An 18,239-nucleotide genomic window follows, 5' to 3' on the forward strand; every position below is an offset into this window, starting at 1 on the left:
GTTGAAGGTTGAACCAAACATACTTGGAATTAATCAACACACGGTACATGTGCTTGGACCTTAAGTGGGGAACGTGAAGCGTTTCCTTTTTGCTGTTCCTTAAATCTACTTGAATTTCCTTTTGAGTAGGGAATTGGGGTGAGAGGATTCGAACTGAATCTCCTGAATAATTATATTTAGTCTTTGGATTAAGTTAGTAGACTGTCTTAATTTCTTTTATATATATATATTTCTTTTTTCTTGTTGGAGATTTGTTTTTTTAATTTATTTTTCAAAAGAAATTTGATAGTTAAAAATTCAAACAAATCATAAATTGAATAAGAAGGTGAATTGGGGTTAATATGAAAATAGCTTGTAGAAAAATCTGAGCCGAAGAAATAAAATATTTTACAATCAATGTATGGATTAATAGTATTAGCTCCGCAGTAGAGTCAGATGAGGGTAAAAATTAAGAAGTTAAAAGAGGACTGGAAGGTTTGGCGTGGGAGAGAGGCAAGACTCCATAACCTGAGGCTTCAAAGTTTTTCTTCAACATTGAATTTCAAATTGGAGAATTGCGATTAATTAGCATACCACGGTAAACAACATTCATACGTCGACTTCCTTTTTATTTATTTGTTTATTTGTTTGATAAAATAGCTGACCGCTGAATCTAAAATAATAACTTTTGACAGTTTTGAAATGGGCATGTCCAAATTTCCAGTTGCCTTTTCCCAAACGTGTTGCCTAAATTCTCTGATTCATGGATTTGTACACAATTGAACATTATACAAGGATCATAACAGGGATTACCAATTCCATGTCTTAAAATTTGATATAAGTTCATACAACAACAAGAAGTTTGATTACAGAACATTAACGGCACCAGCTAACAGTCAAATTGTTAGTTACAGCCTCAATAACCTCCCCCCCTTACTTTTGGCGATAATATGCATGGGAGGGACTGAAATTACAAATACAACTGTACAAAGAGTTCATTTAGAAAGGGCAGTCTCCAGTTTCTCCTTCAACTGCTCAGCGACACCACTTTGAGTCCGGATAGAGAATGTGTGGATGATCTTATCATTCTCCGTTGTGGTGGACACATTACACTCTTGAGCAGTAATTTGATGTTCTTGGAATGTTTCTAGGATCCTAGAAACTGGGTGAGCATCCAAAGGACAACTCAACCTCACTACTGCATCTTCCTGTCTTGACTGGAAATCAATCTCTGGGACTGATGGTTGCTTTCGTCTATTGTTAGTCATCTCCTTCTCAGTTTCCAAAACTCTAATCTTCATCTGGAGATCAGTGATATAGGTAATAGCATCACCAAGTAGAGAGGCCTTGTCCATTTTAGAAATATTGGGGACAACAGCTCTTAATGCATAGAATCTCTGGTTGAGCTTCTCCCTCCTCTGTCGCTCTGCTTCAACATGATTCAGTGGCTCTTCCCGCCCATTTGCAGGCTTTCTCCCTCTCTTCCTTGGTTTTCGTTCATCTAGCTGAGGAGACAGATCATCCTTAGGCTGCTCCAAACCAGTGACCATAGTTTCAGCATTGAAACCCGAAAGATTCATTTGGTTCAAATGTGGAAACAGTTTTGCTTCATTAGCGTCGCCAGTGCAGCCATTAGAAGTACTTCCATAAACTGGATTAGTGCCTATTGCTTCTGCATAAGATTCTGAAGCAAAAACCAGATCATCTTCAACTTTTGGAGAGAAGTTAATACTAATTGATCGGGATTTTGTGCCACCCAAACTTAGTTCATGGCCAAAAATTTTTGGACATGCTCTCGCCTGCACAGCATTTGATACCCCAAAGATAGTTTTTGCCCTTTCCACAAGATTATGCTCTTCAGGTATGGACTTGATTGAACCGAGCTCTACAACTCCACACTTAACAGGTAAGAAGACTACCGTTTGGAGTCCAGCTGACCTTGCCAAAACTGATCTTAACTGATACTGCTCTAAACAACTAACCACATCTGAAGCCCAAATTGATCTACCAGACTTATACGACTCTGCAGGAGTATATGATGAATCACACCGGAAAGTAAAATACATCGAAATTAGGTAAAAAAGTTCCACATCTGAAACCCCATCCAAACTGGCTGCATAATTATCACCATCTGACATATTAAAGCATGCATGCAGCTTTTGAAGCACAATCTTCTTCACTTCTTCTCTTTTCTCAGCTGCCTCAAATTTGCTATCCCTCCCCTCTCCAGCTCCACCGCCCTGGGGATTTCGGCAAACCCCATCACCCCAAGACAAGATGGACCCACCAGATTTCAAGCTGGATGCATACCAGAGAATTGCATAATTCCAATTGGAACAATCTACAAGCTGGCACAACCCCTGCTGCACACCCAAATTACTAGGAGGAGAAACCAAATCTGCCATTACATTGTTAGAAGCAGATGCGATCAAAAATTCGCAAGCCTCCATACCTAATAAGGATTCTACCATGGCCTTTTCTTCATTCAATAAAAATTTCTCACCCATGATTCCCCTTTACACAATTGTCTCACACGTACAGGAAATTCCCAAAAACTGCAGTTTACAAAAAAAAAAAACAAATTCTCCTAACTGTATCTCACACAAACAACTAATTCTCACTCTAATTTTACAAAACCCAGAAATCTAACTGCGTTCATCTCATTAAATTCTCCAAAACCATAGACTACTAATCAAATCTACAAGTCGATTCACAAACTCACAACTATAGCTTTACCCACGCCACTATACTCAGACCCTTGAGTAATTCATTTGAAACCCAATAAATTGACACACATACTGCAAACTGAATAGAATTTCAGGAAATCAAACCTAAGAAAATACCCAAGTAGAGAAAGAGAATGAAGCTAAACTTGCAAACCAACTTGTCCCGTGACAGGCAGAATCCGAAACAGTTACCCAAGAGAAGCAAAAGGGAATCTTACCCGAGATTATTATGGGGTTGCAAGCAGGGTTGCAGAAGTTGAAGATAGACGAATTAGAGGCGTGAAAATTTTAAGAAAACTTTAGAGATGAGATCTGAAGGGCAGGGTCTAGGGTTGGGTTTGTTGCGCTCCTCTGCATTGCATAATAATTTTTTCCTAAATTGCCACCCACTGGATGGTATATTTGTGGTACCACCGCAGCAGCGGTCCCCGTTGGCCACTTGGCCTCGAGTTTTGTGGCCTCTTCCACTCCGTAGCACGTTGGCTTTTCATTAAAAAAAAAAAAATTAATTATATAAATAAATAAAAGAAAAGAAAAGTTGAACGTGATAGGGAAGAAGGGACCCATCCTACTCAAGGGTCCCACATGATGGCATCAGCTATTTCAGCGTTTACTCCAGGTTAAACGACATCATCGTTTTCTACATGGAGTTACAGCTGTATGCATAGTCAAAAAAGAGAATTTTGAGAGGTGTATCTTAAACATGCTATTGCTATTTTCATGATTTTGTTATATTCAATGCCATAATTTTCCTGTTTTTAAACTTTTTAAACTTACTTCAAAGCGCTTGTCATTGTGGCAACCCTGGCCAATGCCCAGCCCAAGGAGAATCTCTGAGCTCTAAACAAGTTCGAATGAATCCAAAGACTGGCAACGCTGTTTACTAGTTATTTTTAGATTATTAACACTTTGGGGGGAAAAAAATGTAATAGAAAAGTGATTTTATTATTTGTAAAATTTTATAATTTTTTATTATTTAAAAAAATTTAATTTTAAATATTTAGAAATTTTAGGGATAAATTTTTATTCTATTAATCTAATGGGTTGAACATGTAGATTTTACATAAAAAACTTCACTTTTTTCTAAACATAAATTAAAAATTTTTAAATATTAAAAAGTAACATGTTTAGACAGGTGGTTAATTTATTTAAATAAAGATAAATAAAAGAGTCGGATAATAGAATAAAATATGCACATGAATTTTGTTAGGCTAAGCCCAATCGAGTTGATCTGGTCAGGCTAAACCCTACTTAGGCTGAATTTTGTTACTCCGTTCCAAAGACCCAAATATTCACTGGGCTTTCCTTAGATTGGGTTTCGGGAAATTCTAAAAGAAATTGCACCTTTTTTTTTTATTATATGCACATGAAGGTTATATTAACATGGCTTAAAGGGTAAGTTCACATGGCACAGGATCTATACACAAAGCTTATGAGATAGCCTCAACCCAGCCTTTGCTAACCAACCCAAAACAAACACACCAAATGAACCAACCACTAAATCAACTTCTCCTGTCCTAGTCTCCATGCTACCTCTGCTGCTATTTGAGAAGGAAACCATTCAGCCCATCACCATAGCTAGAAAACGGCCAAACCCATTCCAAAAATCTCCACTAAATATCATTTGGATACAGAGAAGGTTAATTCATAGAAGCCATCTAAAGTCAACTCTTCAGCTTTGTAGTTGTAGTGTCACAATGCAAAGAAGTGATGAGGCAGAGTTCAACCTCTTGCTCTTATAAGTTTAGTTTCAGTATCAACCATTTGATTTATATGAACTGAATTGCATTTAAATCTTCAAATTTAAAACTGGATATTGTAAAAATAACCAACCATAAAAGTAATAATAATTTTTTTAATTAGAAAGTAATAATAGCTGTTACTTGCAAAAATTAAAAGAAAGAATTTATTCAAATTTGATAAAACTTTTACACATTTAGAATTACAATGTCATATTACTGATGAACATCCACATTTTTTTGGGAGGGAATTGCAAGTGCTATTGATTTTGTATTTATGACTTTCCAAAAATTCCGACTAGTAAATTAAGGGCCGTCAAATTTTGTTTCCTAGAAGTCGAGGCATCAACATGACATATTCTGCGACAACATATTAACCAAAGAAATCCTGCAACTGATGAACTCAACTCAAGAAAGAGAGAAACCACAAATCCAAAGAATAACTTATAAATATAACTCGTGGAAGAGTCGTTTTACTAATTTATTATAAGTTGTGGAACTTGCAAGAATTGATGTGAAACCTCAGATTTGATGTTGATATGGCTAGCATCGGCGGAGACTCAAGCAAATATCACAGAGAGCGAGATTGGGGACGAGAAGTTGAGCTTCATAAACAAATTAAGCAAGTAGCTGACAGATCCCGCCGGCAAGTTTGAGAAGCGTTAACTTCCGGTCAGGAACGACTTCCGCGACGTAACCACGGCGGAAGAGTTTTGACAGATCTGCAGTGAGATTCTCATTCGATGGTTGAATAGCAAAAAATTCTATCTTTAATAAAAGTTATTTTACTTTTCGATTTTATTTTTATTCTATTTACCATTCAAATTTGTCGTAAGAGTAATACAGACTCACTCCCACTTTGCAAGGATCAAACTATTCATAATTCAAAAGTAAAAAAATGGTATACGGAACAAAAATAAAATTAAATAGAGAAAAATGACTTTTTTACTGAAAAATAATAGGATAAATTATAAGTTGAACCTTTGTTACAATAATATGTGAGATTTCTAAACTCATCTACCTCTTAGGCAGCTGAGGCAAATATGTGTAGAAAAGGAATTTGGCTTAGGGGCAATGCTTAGGATCGTTTATGGGAAGATTGGTGCAACTGTTGTGGGTTGAGGTTTCAGGGTCATTTTGTTTCCCCTGAATGTGTTCCTGAGCCTTCGTGTGAAGTGCCGGCAATCTCGCATCAGCTACCAAACAAGTAGCAGCGAGGCAGAGTATGATCAAGATGATTGCCACTTCATGGGTTTGCACGAGATTTTTCCTATTTGATTCCTTCATCTTCATAACGAATATGGCAGGAGAGGGATTGTGATGCAAGAATGTGTGATGTGATAGTGTTATATAGACTGGCCACCTGTTAACATTCTAGGAAAATCAGGGGAAACCCTCAACCCGTTTCCTAATTAAATAGCTTGCTTATTAAGATACTTGTAATTTTATATTTCCCATTTTGTGATTTTTGTAATTCTATACATTCTCTCTTTTCTATCATTTATTTATTTTTTAAAACTTTTTTTAAACATTTAAGATATTCAATTCATATTATATTATTTATTTTTAGGAATTACTTAATTGAAAATAATTCTGTAATTTGTCATATATTATATATATATTACTATGTGGATCGTGAAGTACCCAAGAAATGAAGTAGTGGGACTGGTAATTCCTCAGTCTTTACCTTGCAAACAAGGAGGAAACAACCTCCCAAGAAGCCACAAGTTGAATTTTTCATCTAAGAGATAGGCTGCCTCTATTACTAAATCTTAATTAAGTTTGCATAAATATTTTATTTTAGTTAATTAGTTGAAGCACTATATAATTTTCTTTTTAAATGATTTAAGATTTTGCATGGATTTGATGTTTTGACTTGCAGAAATTTCGTAGCATGCACTTCGAAAAGTACAAGAGAATAAGAAAATTGTTCCTTTTCATTCTTATTTCTTTTGGTCTTTTTTATTGTTTATATTTTACTTCCACCCCATTTGATTACATATATTTTATTCAAATTTTACATGCTTTTATATTTAGTAATAGAAAAGCTCACCAAGCGGCCATTGTATAGTTAGCCAATATGAGGAACTTGTTTCACAATTCCATGCTTATCGACCCAAACTCGAACCCTATCGCAACGCAAGTCCAGAGTCACCATCGACCCTTCCTTCACTATCACAGCATGAACCTTGGGGTTCTCTCTCTCCACGGTGGCTGCCGCCACTTTTCCTTTCACTCCCACTAGCTCCGGCCATGAGATTTTCCCAGGATCTACAAACTCATATATATATAGATATAGTTATCAAACCAACAAAAGCATGCTTAATTTATGATTAATACTTACCTTTGCAATCTGCCATCGCTGCTTCCTTGCTTTTTCTACTGATGGATTTCTATGCGAGGGCAAAGAGGGAGATGCAGATTGAAATTTATAAAGGATCAGAATTGCTTTGCTTTCAAATCGCTGGTTTCAAGTGATAGCCAGCTAACCCAGCCGCGATGTTTGAAGCTTTTATTTTTTTATTATTTTTTTATGAGGTCAGCTGTTTTTGGAATGCTCAAATTTATAATCAAAATGTCAACTGTCCGTGGATATGGATGTATGACCATTAGGAAACTTCACGTGACTATTTATTATTTCAAAAAAGCTTTTAATACTAAGGTAATAAGTTATGAAGATCTCAACATTTTTAATTGAGAAAAACAAAGTTTTAGGATTTTATTAACCCTTTCTTTAATTATTAATGAAATGATAAATCAATAAGAAATTAAATAAATTATAAAAAATAGAAAATTTAAAGAAAGTTACCAAATAATTTTTTTAAATAAACATTTAATTATTAATAGTTTTGCTATTTCGTGACATAATGACATAATGTCCTCAAAAACCTTTCGCCTGTGAGAGGGTCCTAGCTTCTAACAGGCCTATCAGAGTGTGACTCGTTGCCGAGAGCCTGTTCCTAATATTTATTTTTTTATAATTACATGTGTTATTTTCTTAATACAAAATCAATCAATTAAAAAATAAAATATTATTAGCAAGTATTTTTTTTATTTATAAGAGTCAAATTTCAATCTTACCTTTAAAAAAAAAAATCAACCATTCATTTTAACTCTTTAATAAATCAGGTTATATCGCACCTTCCAGCAGTTTCAAAAAGTCTGTAATCTTTTGTCTGGATGTGGATCGTCGTCCTCATTTCCGAGTGAGAATGTAAATATTTTTGTTTGGTTGTTGTTTTCGATGAGCTGAGTTTCAAGGAAGGAGGTTTCTCTATGACTTGCCTTGTTTTAGTCTTTTTTTTTTTTTCTTTCTCTGCTTGTGCAAATTGAGCTTCTGGATTGGCTTTCTCCTTAAGGTGTTATGATAGAAGAAAGTGATGGTGCTCATAAGCTTGTTCAGATGCATCCTCTCTTATTCTCTCACTTTTATCTTGATCCAGATGCTTCTTTTGTGTTTCGGAGACAATGACTAGGCTCGATTGTGGAACAACGTCTTTCCCTTTCTTATGCGCCTGGGTCTTCGTTTCCAATGATCCGAATTGCATGCGATTTTTTTAATTGCCGATCATTTTGCTCTTCTTGTTTGGATTATCTTTCTGCCTTTGGTGCCTTTGCTTTACTCTTTGTTTGTCATCTGATTTAGACTTTTAGACTTTTGTTTCTATTGAAGGAGTAAATATAAGTCACACTCTTTGTTTTTGTCGGCAACGATAATCGGAGGTTTTGTAAAAGAAGGGTGCGGCATACATGTTTGCTGTTTTGGGTCAGAACCTAGATTATGAATAGTGGATTTTAGGGTTATACTTTTGGTTGTTTCTATTTTGTCCTTAGATTTTCACTTGTTGTTATAGTTAGTCTTTTTTTTTATTTTTGATTTTTCTGTTGTAACCCTTTCTATGAGCTCTTTAATAATATCATTGTGAAAAAAAAAATCAATGAAGAGAAAAAAGGATGAGAAATATATAAAAATTTAAGATAAAATTAAAATTGTTAAGTTTATTTTTTAATGGAATTATTAACGTGTTTTATTGTTTTTTCAAATTAATGAAATAGTATTATAGGAGTACGTAATTTTTTTCATTTAATTATATCACAAATCATAATTCTATATGATTGTGCCGTACGACTTCATTGCTCATAGAGCACATAAATTTCTTGTATTATTTTCATACTGAATTGTTTATAGAGTTTGAGTCTAAACCCTAATTGAAATCAGTTATATAAAAATAATTAATTTTTGCTATTTAAGCTCTGTTTTCTTTTTATAAAATTATATTTTAAAAAATATATTTTATATTTTTTAACGTCTAAAATATTTAAAAATTTTAATTAATAAAAAATATATTTTAATAAAAAAATTTAAATTACTCATTATTTTTTATGGTGAGATATAAGTATATGTGCATGGGTACACTGTAAAATTACTCATTATTTCAATTCCAGCAAAATTAACTTTTTAATGGAAATTTTTAAAATTTAAAAATTTCAGTGAAATAATTATGTAGCAGTGGATAATTGAATCATTTATAAAGTCCAACTTAAAATTTATTATAATTCAGTTTTTTATTTTATTTTGTTATCATTAAATTTCTCACTTTTAGAAATATTGTATAAAAATTTATCTTTAAAAATTGATATGTAAAAATATCACATGATAAAAAATAAAAAATAAAAATATGAGAAGAGATAATATTATTTATGTTTCATGAAACTTTTTCTATATTAAAATACCGTCATGTAGTATTAATACTGTCAAATTATAAACAGCCCATGTACAAAGTGGATTAGTCTTAGTTTTTCAATGAACAAACTTTTTTTATTAATTTTATTATTTAATTTTTATAATTTTAAAAAATTTATTAATTAATATTTTAAATTTCTTAAAAATTTATTAACGAGTTCATTTATATTAAAATTTAATTTTTTTAATATTTAATAATTAAAATTAATAAAAAAATTAATTAGTAACCTGTTAAAAATGTAATTAATATTTTAATATATTTTTTAAAATTAAAAGAGAAATTAATAAATATTTACATAATATAAATATTAAAAGTAATTTTCCTTTTTTTTTTATAATAGAAGCAAATAATTACGCTAAACCAACAAATTATTCATAAATTATTGAAGATTATTACTTACTTCTTTCCTCAATTCTCATCGGAAAGCCACCCTTCATCTTATTGGTGAGGTAAGAAATAAACACCGGCTCCTCACCATCCTTCGCCGCCGGCACCACCTTAAACTTACTCAGAACTTCAGAAACTATCCTCTTCATTTGCAAGAAGGCCATTTCTTTCCCCAAACAAACCCTTGGCCCAGCATGAAACACCGGGTAGGTGTAGGGATCTCTCCCGACGAAACTCCGTTTGTTGCTGTCTCCATCTCCCTCTTGCAGCCATCTCTCTGGCTTGAAATCAGCCCAATCTGGACCCCATAGGCTCTCTAACCTCCCCATCGCGTATGGATGATATGTGACTCTATTTCCCTTCTTCACCCATGTTCCGTCAGGCAAAACGTCGTCGCTAACTGCCGTTCTGGTGTCCACAGGAACTGGAGGGTAGAGCCTCATAGCCTCGCATAAGGAAGCGTGTGTGTATACCATGTCCTTCACTTCTTCGAAAATGGCTACACTTGATTTCTCCCGTATTTCTTTAAGAATTTCAGTTTCTACATGTGGGTTTTTGGAGAGTAACCAGAAAAACCACGTTAAAGCCGCAGATGTGGTGTCACGACCGGCTAATATGAAGCTGATGACAATATCGGTGACGAAGGTCTCATCTGAAATACCCGAGCTCAAGAATCGCGATAACAGATCGACTGATTCAAGGGATGAGTTCTGTTCGAGTTCTTCCTTCTTCTCTTTGACGATGTTTATGGCAAAATTGCGTACTTGAGACATGGATTTTTTCAGACGCTTTTCAGATCCGACACAAAAAAGCTTTTTGATTTTCCATACTGTAGGGAACGCCCCATTGAGTCTTTCACTTATTATCCTGACACTCTCTTCGAAAGCTTCTGCGAAGGGTGCAGGTGGAAGAGATGGCAACAAATATCCAGGATCATACCCAAAAGCGATATTGCATATATTGTCAAAAGCAAATCTTTGAAGAATATCCTGCAAATCGAGCACTACTCCACTGTTAGCCCCAGCAGAAAGGATTGGAATTAAGCGTTCAAAGATTTCAGTATCAACTACAGTCTCCACAAATTTTCGCAGAGATTTATTGCTGAATTCATGGCTAGCAACTTGCCTCTGAAATTTCCAGGTATCGCCATCGGTGTTGAAGATGCCATTGCCAAGGAAATCGAAGAGAGTGTATCGACTATAGGGGCCTTTCTGGAAAAGATCAAATTTAGTTTTGAGCATGTGTTGCACATTAGCTGGGTTTGCAGTGAAGATTTGGCGGTGACCCATAGGACGATGGAGGACAAAAGTTGCAGAAGGTATGTTTTGAAGAATATCTGATGTCCATTGGATTCTTCTATCGAAGTTTGCCTTTATAGCTAGAGAAGAACCGATTAAAGGGTAGGATTTTGGCAGGCGAGTGGAGATAGGTTTTTGAGATTTGGAGCTTCCAGTGATAAAGAAGAAGAAGAAGAAGACTGATAGAATGAGAAGGAGAAACGAGAAGAGAAGCTGAAGCTCAAGTATCATGTTAATGGGCGGGGGATGATTATGATCTATGCTGCTAGAAGAGGTGTGTGTGTGTCTGTCTGTCTTTTTCTTTTTATTTCCTAAAAGATAAGTAATCTTGGGAAGAGGATCGGGGCCTATTTATAAGCCACATGCTGCACGGCAATTACTAGTCGCACTCTCGACCGCAATTCGAGAAAATTATAGACTACAAAATTGTATCACAGAGAATGAATGCACGATACAGATACAGGGTGTCGTTCTTATCTATAATTCAACCAAACATCAAAGTGTGCAATAACGTAAAACATCGAGTGTCCTAAATAATTTAGCAATGCTACAATAATAGTCGATGTTGGGTGGGAATCTCGCCAATTTTAGAGAGATGGTATCATAGTGTCCGATTAGGAAAAATTGGTGTTATGTCCATAAAACTTTTAAGTTTTATTAATTTAATTTATTTTAAAATTATTTAATTAAAATATTTATCTATTTTGTAAAATAGAACAAATATTTAAAACTATATGGTGTAAATAATTCATTTAGTAAAATTTTACGAGACTAAATAATATAAAAGTCATGATAAATAATGATTTTTTTATTTATTTCAAATTACACGTCATTTGTTTCAATAAGATAATGGCAATTAAGATATTGAAATGAATAATATATTAAAAATAAATATAAAAAGTAAATAATATATAAATTTAAAATTTAATGTAATTTACCAATTTAATTATATATATCTCAATTAGAATTTTTTATAAATTTTTAATAAAAATATATTAAAAATTATATATTTATATAATTTAAAAAAATAAAAAAATAATCTTAAAAAATTTACCTCAAAATTCCATATTTAAACCTATCTCCGAGGAGGGCCAATCAATTCAACACTGAATTAAATCTGTAACCATAAAATATAACATATAATATATAATTAGGCTTCATAAAATATTTCAATTTATTTTAAATCTGTAACCAACACTGAAAAATCATAAAAGATTTCAATTTATTTTAAAGTGATTTTTTTAATTAAAAAGAATTTATTTTTTATTTTAAATAATAAAATAATTAAAAAAATTAATTAAATTAAATTATTATAAAATTCTTAATTAAAAAAAAAAAAGACAAAAGCTTTTGTCCCACAAATTTTCTTAGTCATAAATCATGTGTACCCTTAGAGTTAGTAATCTATCAACTTCGCTTAACAAATTTCTACGTTCATATTTGCTACCTTTCACAATCTCATACTGATTTTTTTTTTCTTTTTCCCTTTATGAATTAGAAATTAAATTGTCTCTTACCTGTTCAGTAAGAAATCTGATTTGCATCCATCACATTGTTTAATTTCAATTTCATAATTTGTCTTTTTTCTTGGAAGTGGCACAAAAATTAACTCGGTTAGGTTTGGCATGACGTGTGAAATTAAACATATAGATTTGACAAGTAATTTTCAACTATATTTTATGTATATAATTAATTTATGATTTTATAATTTTATTTTAACTTTCGGGACAATACAATTTAATTATTATTATCGATATATAATATAACGTATAAAGATAAATATCTTTATTCGCTCATAAATTTAGTTTGATGGTAAATGTATTTGAGTAAATTTAAGAAATTTCAAATTCTACTCTTCCCAATCCTCATGAATTTAGTCTGATAATAAATATATTTAAGTAAATTTGAGAAGTTTCAAATTCTAGTCTCCATTTTAATATATATATTGTGTTAAATATAACCTTAATTCATAGCATCCAATTAAAGAATTTACTCATAATATATAATTATAAAATTAAATATTGTAGTTATTTCACTCTTATTAGCTTACTAAAAATAAACCATTCACGTTAAATTAATATTGAAATTAAAATAATAAATCTCATAGTTAAAATATAAATTAAACTATAATTTGAAATAAACATAACAAAAGATATTTGGTGGGATAAAACTAGCATTAATTATTTATATTTACAGAGATTAACTATTTAATTTTTGAATATTATTATTATTTATAAATTAATCCATATTTTTTTAAAAATTTATTAAATTTTTTTTATTTTTTATATTCATCAAATAAAATAATTATTTTATTCAATTCTATTTATTTCTATTATTAAAAATATATCAAAAAATAAAATTACTCTTATTATTTAATTAAATTTTCTTCTTCCTCATCTTTCTCTCTCGATGATTTATTTTATTATCAAAACAAATCACTCTCACCCACATAAAATCTCTATTACACTTTGTCCCAGCAACAATATATGCTATTATTTTAATTTATTGAAAAAAATTACAAAAATATTTTGAAGAAAAAGTTTGAGAGTTAAAAATTTTATTACAATCTAAGGAGTGAGAGTAATTTATAATTTTTAGAATTTTAACTCTCATTTTATTAAGAGTTTAACGTAAAAAAATATTTGAAAATGAACAGAATGACGGTTTCAAAATAAAAAATTAAAAATATTTTAATAAATTTTTAAATATATAAAGATGGAGTTATAAATAAAAATAATATTTAAAAATTAAATAATAATTTTTTTATATTTAATATATTCATATAAAAATATAAGAATTGGCCGTTGATAGCAATAATTTCCAATTATAGCCCTGAGTTAAAGAAATATTAACTTTTGGTTGTCCCAAACAAAAAGTGAAAAGGAGTTTTTCCATTCAATCCTAATTCCTAATAAGCATCCACACAAATTACGTCGAGTCCAGCAATGCACACATTATTTTTTACAAAATAAATAGTCTGTTTTTCTTTTACTCCATTTTAAATTATTTATTTTATGAAAAAAATAAATACATTTCATTTATTTTAAAACTAAAAATTAAAAATTTTCATTTTAAAAGAGAAAATTGATGAAAAATAAATTAAATGACTGAAAAACTTTTTATTTAAAACAGAAAATTAGTAATAGCATGCCTTAAGCCAACATGAGTTTTGGATATTAAAATATATTTTTTTAGCAATGCCGCATTCAGTTGTTTTTTGAAAGTAATATTAAAAAAATTAGTATAAATTCGCAATAAGTAGGACTACTTTAGTTTCTTGTAATTCTTTTTTTTTTTATTTATTAAGGGGTGCCACCGGCGAGGATTGAGGCCAGCTGGCCACTGTAGATTTGTTGAGTCCCTGAATTGTGCCTCCACTTCTTACAGGCATTCCTCTACCTACAAGTTGAGAGAGGATCGTTGCTATGATTGTGTAATGACCGCTTTGCTCTTGGAATAAAATAAGTAGTCCATTCACTAAATTTCTGTGCATGGTTGCTTGTTGATGTGCTTGTATCGTTAGGATTATATGATCATGATATTTTTGCGTGATAACTGTGACTTTTTCTCATTTTTATGAGAATGGGACAAGAGGTCCTAACCTTGACGTCCATTGTACAGGTGAATGCATAGAGAGTTTGGCTGACTCGGCTTGAAAAGAGTTCAAACCAAGTGCCATACGGTTCTAAACTAGTGTCAAAATCTGAAACCGTGACAATTGGTATCAGAGCGAAAACGATCAGAGAATAGTGTGAAAGTATGATGAAGTTTGCCACACGCATTGATTTCCTTGAGAGAAGGGTTGAGAACCTTGTTGCCTTTTTGAGTGACTATGCCACCTAAGAGGGGATGGCATTGGAGATTGATTCTGTTTATAAGCACATTGAGGTGCTAGAGAAAGAAAATGAACGTTTGTTGGCCATGATAGCCAAATCGTCTAGAGGTAAGAGTGAGCCAATAGAGATTGAGGCCACTCAAAATCCCTTTCATGTGAAGGACACTCGATGGGGTGATCTTGAGTCTAAGATGATGGAATGGGAGGCAATGGCCTTTCAAGTGGGAGGGCATACTCCCAAAAGGTGCGTCCCCTCACAAAACTCCTAAAGAAGGAAAACAAGTGGTAGTGGACAGACGAGTGTACAGCTTTTGATAATGTGAAAAATGCGATAACGGCTGAACAGTGTTAGCTCTTCCCGACATGAGTAAACCATTTGAGGTGCAGACGGATGCTTCAAACCTGGCATTAGGGGGAGTACTAATGCAAGAGGGACAACCTGTAGCATCTGAGAGCCGAAAGTTGAAGGAGGCAGAAGTTTGATACACAGCCCAAAAGAAAGAGTTATTGGAAGTGATTCATTGTTTACGAACATGAAGACTTTACTTATTGGTTTCAAAGTTTGTAGTCAAGACAGATGACTGTGCGGTTGTCGAAACCGGTCAAAAATAACATTTTCGGTTATCCACAATTTTACAACTTTAGATAGTGGTAAAAAGATCGAATCCACAGGAAATTGATACTTACCTATTTTTCTTATCAAGACCAAGTAAATAAATAGACAATAAAAGTAAAATGGAGGGTTTTAAGATTGATGAACTAAACTAATATTGAAAGCAATAAAGTAAAACAAGAATTCAATAATGAGAAAAGCCTAGTTGAAGAATTGTATCCACTTTAGTTGTTGGGATTGATCATTGACACTTAGATTCTTTTATTTGACTCAACAAATTAGTTATGGGGGTGGAAGACGCTTCTCACCACCATATCCTCCTTAATCATAGATTAACTAGGGAACGTTCTCTAATTAATCACTAATCAACGAGTTACCAAGGAACGTCCTTGAGGCTTTAAGCATCTAACAACTGTCAATTGCATTAGGAAATAGAGAGACCTAATTTTAGCTACCTAAACGTATGGTGATATTGCTAGATTATGCAATTTTCTTGGTTTTTACACCAAGAGTTACTTGTGTTTGAATAATTCAAGCAATTATGGACTTCAAACTATCCAAACTAATAAATTATTACTTTGCAATCAAGAATCAATGGGCCATATTGATCTAGATAACAAAGCAACAATAGAATTAAGCATGAAATTGCAAAAATATTGATAAATAAAATATTAACATAATATGTTCAAATCTCCCAATCCATAAACAACTAAAGTTTCACCTAATCTTCAACTAGAAAAAAGGGGTTTCAGCCACTCATGGCTGAAACTAACACAAAAGAAAAGTAAGTAAACAAGAAAAGATGAAGGAAGGGCCGGCAGCTGGTGCGCGCGGCTGCTGGAGAAGTTTCTGCTGAAGATGATTGATGATCCAAAGATGATTCTTTGCTGGTTTGCTTGTCCTTTTATAGCTGAAGATGATTGATGATCCAAAGATGATTCTTTGCTGGTTTGCTTGTCCTTTTATAGCTAAAGAGGTTGCCCTAAGTTTCCTTGTTGTGATGGAACTCCTTTTCCTATTTGGACTTGAACTCTTGGAAGGCAAGTGTATTTTCTTGAGATTTAGCTTCCTAAATATGTAAGACAGAGTGCTGAGGTGTATCATTGACTTGCTGAGCTGTCCTCACGTGTTTGGTGTGGAGAAGACTTCTTGAAGATTCAAAATTCAAATTTTTCGCAACTGTTGTCTTGCTGTTGTAAGTGCCTGTTTGCCCGGGTTGTGTGGGCAAAAAGTCTGTCTTGCCTGCTATTTGTGCACTGCTTCTGTCTTGTGGGTCTGTTTGTCCAGTTTACTTGGGCAAACAACCTGGTCTAACAGCAAGTTTGTATTTTCCTTATTCCTTTCCATTTCAACTGCAACTTGGCTTGGGCAAATCATGCTTGTTCTCTTTTGCTCTCTTTTGGGCAGATTTAAGGCTATTTTTACAAAATTACCCTTTTACTCCATTTTCTGCAAAATAAGATCAAAACCATAAAGTTAGGTAGAAAATATGTAAATTAACATAAATAACAACATAGAAAATGGGTCTAAATTTAGCTCTATCAATAGACAACACGGGTGTCAGCCATTTCTTTTCTCAGCCAAGATTAATGCCTAAGTAAGCAAGGTGGCACGAATATTTATTTGAGTTTGATTTTTAGTTTGTGTACAACTGGGGAAGTTCTAATAGAGTGGCTAATGTTTTAAGTAGAAAGTTTGAGATAGCAACTTTGAAGCACATAGCTCAATTGTCCCATAGCGTAGCAAAGACAATGATGAAAGGAAGGATTCGGGAATAATTACAAAAGGATCCCTACACCATGGTAATGAAAAAATTAGTGAACGACAGAAAAATTAAGCAATTTTGAGTAGAAGCGGACTTGATCATGACAAGGGGGAGCAGAGTCTATGTTTCCAAAGCAGGGGGCCTTAGAAGTTTGTTATTGAAGGAGTATCATGACACTATGTGGGCTGGCCATTCAGAGTGGCAGCGTACTTTAGCACTTTTGAAGCACGATTACTTTTAGCTGAAGATGGCGAATAATGTGCAAGAGTATATAAAGGCTTGTTTAGTTTGTCAACAGGATAAAGCTGACAGACAGAAACCGGTAGAGTTGTTACATCCATTACTAGTGCCGAGTAGGTTATGGAAAAGTGTTTCTCTTGACTTTATTGCAGGACTCTACGAGTAGGGAAATTTGATCATATTTTCGTAGTTGTCGACAGATTTTTCAAATATATCACGTTCGTGTTGATGTTAAAATATTGTTCGATAGAGGAGATTGCTAAAACTTTTTTCAAGTATGTCGTAAAATACTGGGGGATCCCAAAGAGCATAGTTAGTGACCGTGATGCAAGATTCACAGGGTCATTTTGGTCGGAGCTGTTCAAGCTGTTTGGCACCAACTTGGCGATGTCCTCAAGTTACCATCCTCAGATGGATGGACACACGGAGAGAGTTAATGAAATGTTGGAGGAGTACCTGCGGCACTTTGTTAGTGCCAATCAGAAGAATTAGGTTTCCCTCCTTGATGTAGCTTAATTTTGTTTTAATTCTTTACAGAGCTCTGCTACTAACAAAAGTCCTTTTGAGATTATGACAGGTAACAACCATTGGCACCTTATAACATAGATGGGCCTTATTTAGGCCGCAATCTGAAAGCATACTGGTTCAGTAAGGAGTAGAGACAAAATCTTGAGCTTGCCCGCGCTCAGTTGGAGAAAGCTACTAGTCATATGAAGAATGGGCAAATGAGAACCGACGCCCACAAGAGTTCACAATTGGTGACTTAGTGATGGTGAAGTTGTTGCCAAAGCAGCTGAGATTCCTCTGCAACCATGACAAGAGATCAGTCTGAAAGTACAAAGGGCCAATACTGGTGGTTGCCAAGATTGGACCAGTCGCCTACAGAATCGAACCTCTGAAGTGGATGACGGT

At 33.3% G+C, this 18,239-nt stretch overlaps 2 protein-coding genes across 3 annotated transcripts; both read right to left on the reverse strand.

The window, feature by feature from the left end:
• Nucleotides 1–774: 774 nt before the first annotated feature.
• LOC110611147 (transcription factor MTB3) lies at nt 775–3,145 on the reverse strand. The gene has a single exon (XM_021751297.2). The coding sequence runs from the start codon at nt 2,484–2,486 to the stop codon at nt 975–977; it is 1,512 nt and encodes a 503-aa protein (XP_021606989.1). The 5' UTR covers nt 2,487–3,145; the 3' UTR covers nt 775–974.
• Nucleotides 3,146–4,584: 1,439 nt separating this feature from the next.
• Nucleotides 4,585–11,245, reverse strand: LOC110611169 (cytochrome P450 94A2). 2 transcript variants are annotated; one of them, XM_021751338.2, is made up of 3 exons: nt 9,590–11,245; nt 6,498–6,715; nt 4,585–5,166 (listed from the first exon to the last, which is right to left on the reverse strand). In XM_021751338.2, exons 1-2 carry the CDS (start codon nt 11,103–11,105, stop codon nt 6,516–6,518), a joined length of 1,716 nt encoding a protein of 571 aa, XP_021607030.1. In that variant the 5' UTR covers nt 11,106–11,245; the 3' UTR covers nt 4,585–5,166; nt 6,498–6,515. The 2 variants fall into 2 exon arrangements, with proteins under 2 accessions (XP_021607030.1, XP_021607022.1); XM_021751330.2 differs by lacking the exon at nt 4,585–5,166 and adding an exon at nt 5,199–5,807.
• Between the last annotated feature and the right edge of the window lie 6,994 nt (nt 11,246–18,239).

This window comes from Manihot esculenta, chromosome 1, assembly GCF_001659605.2.
Source record: "Manihot esculenta cultivar AM560-2 chromosome 1, M.esculenta_v8, whole genome shotgun sequence".
NCBI classification, from domain to species: Eukaryota; Viridiplantae; Streptophyta; class Magnoliopsida; order Malpighiales; family Euphorbiaceae; genus Manihot; species Manihot esculenta.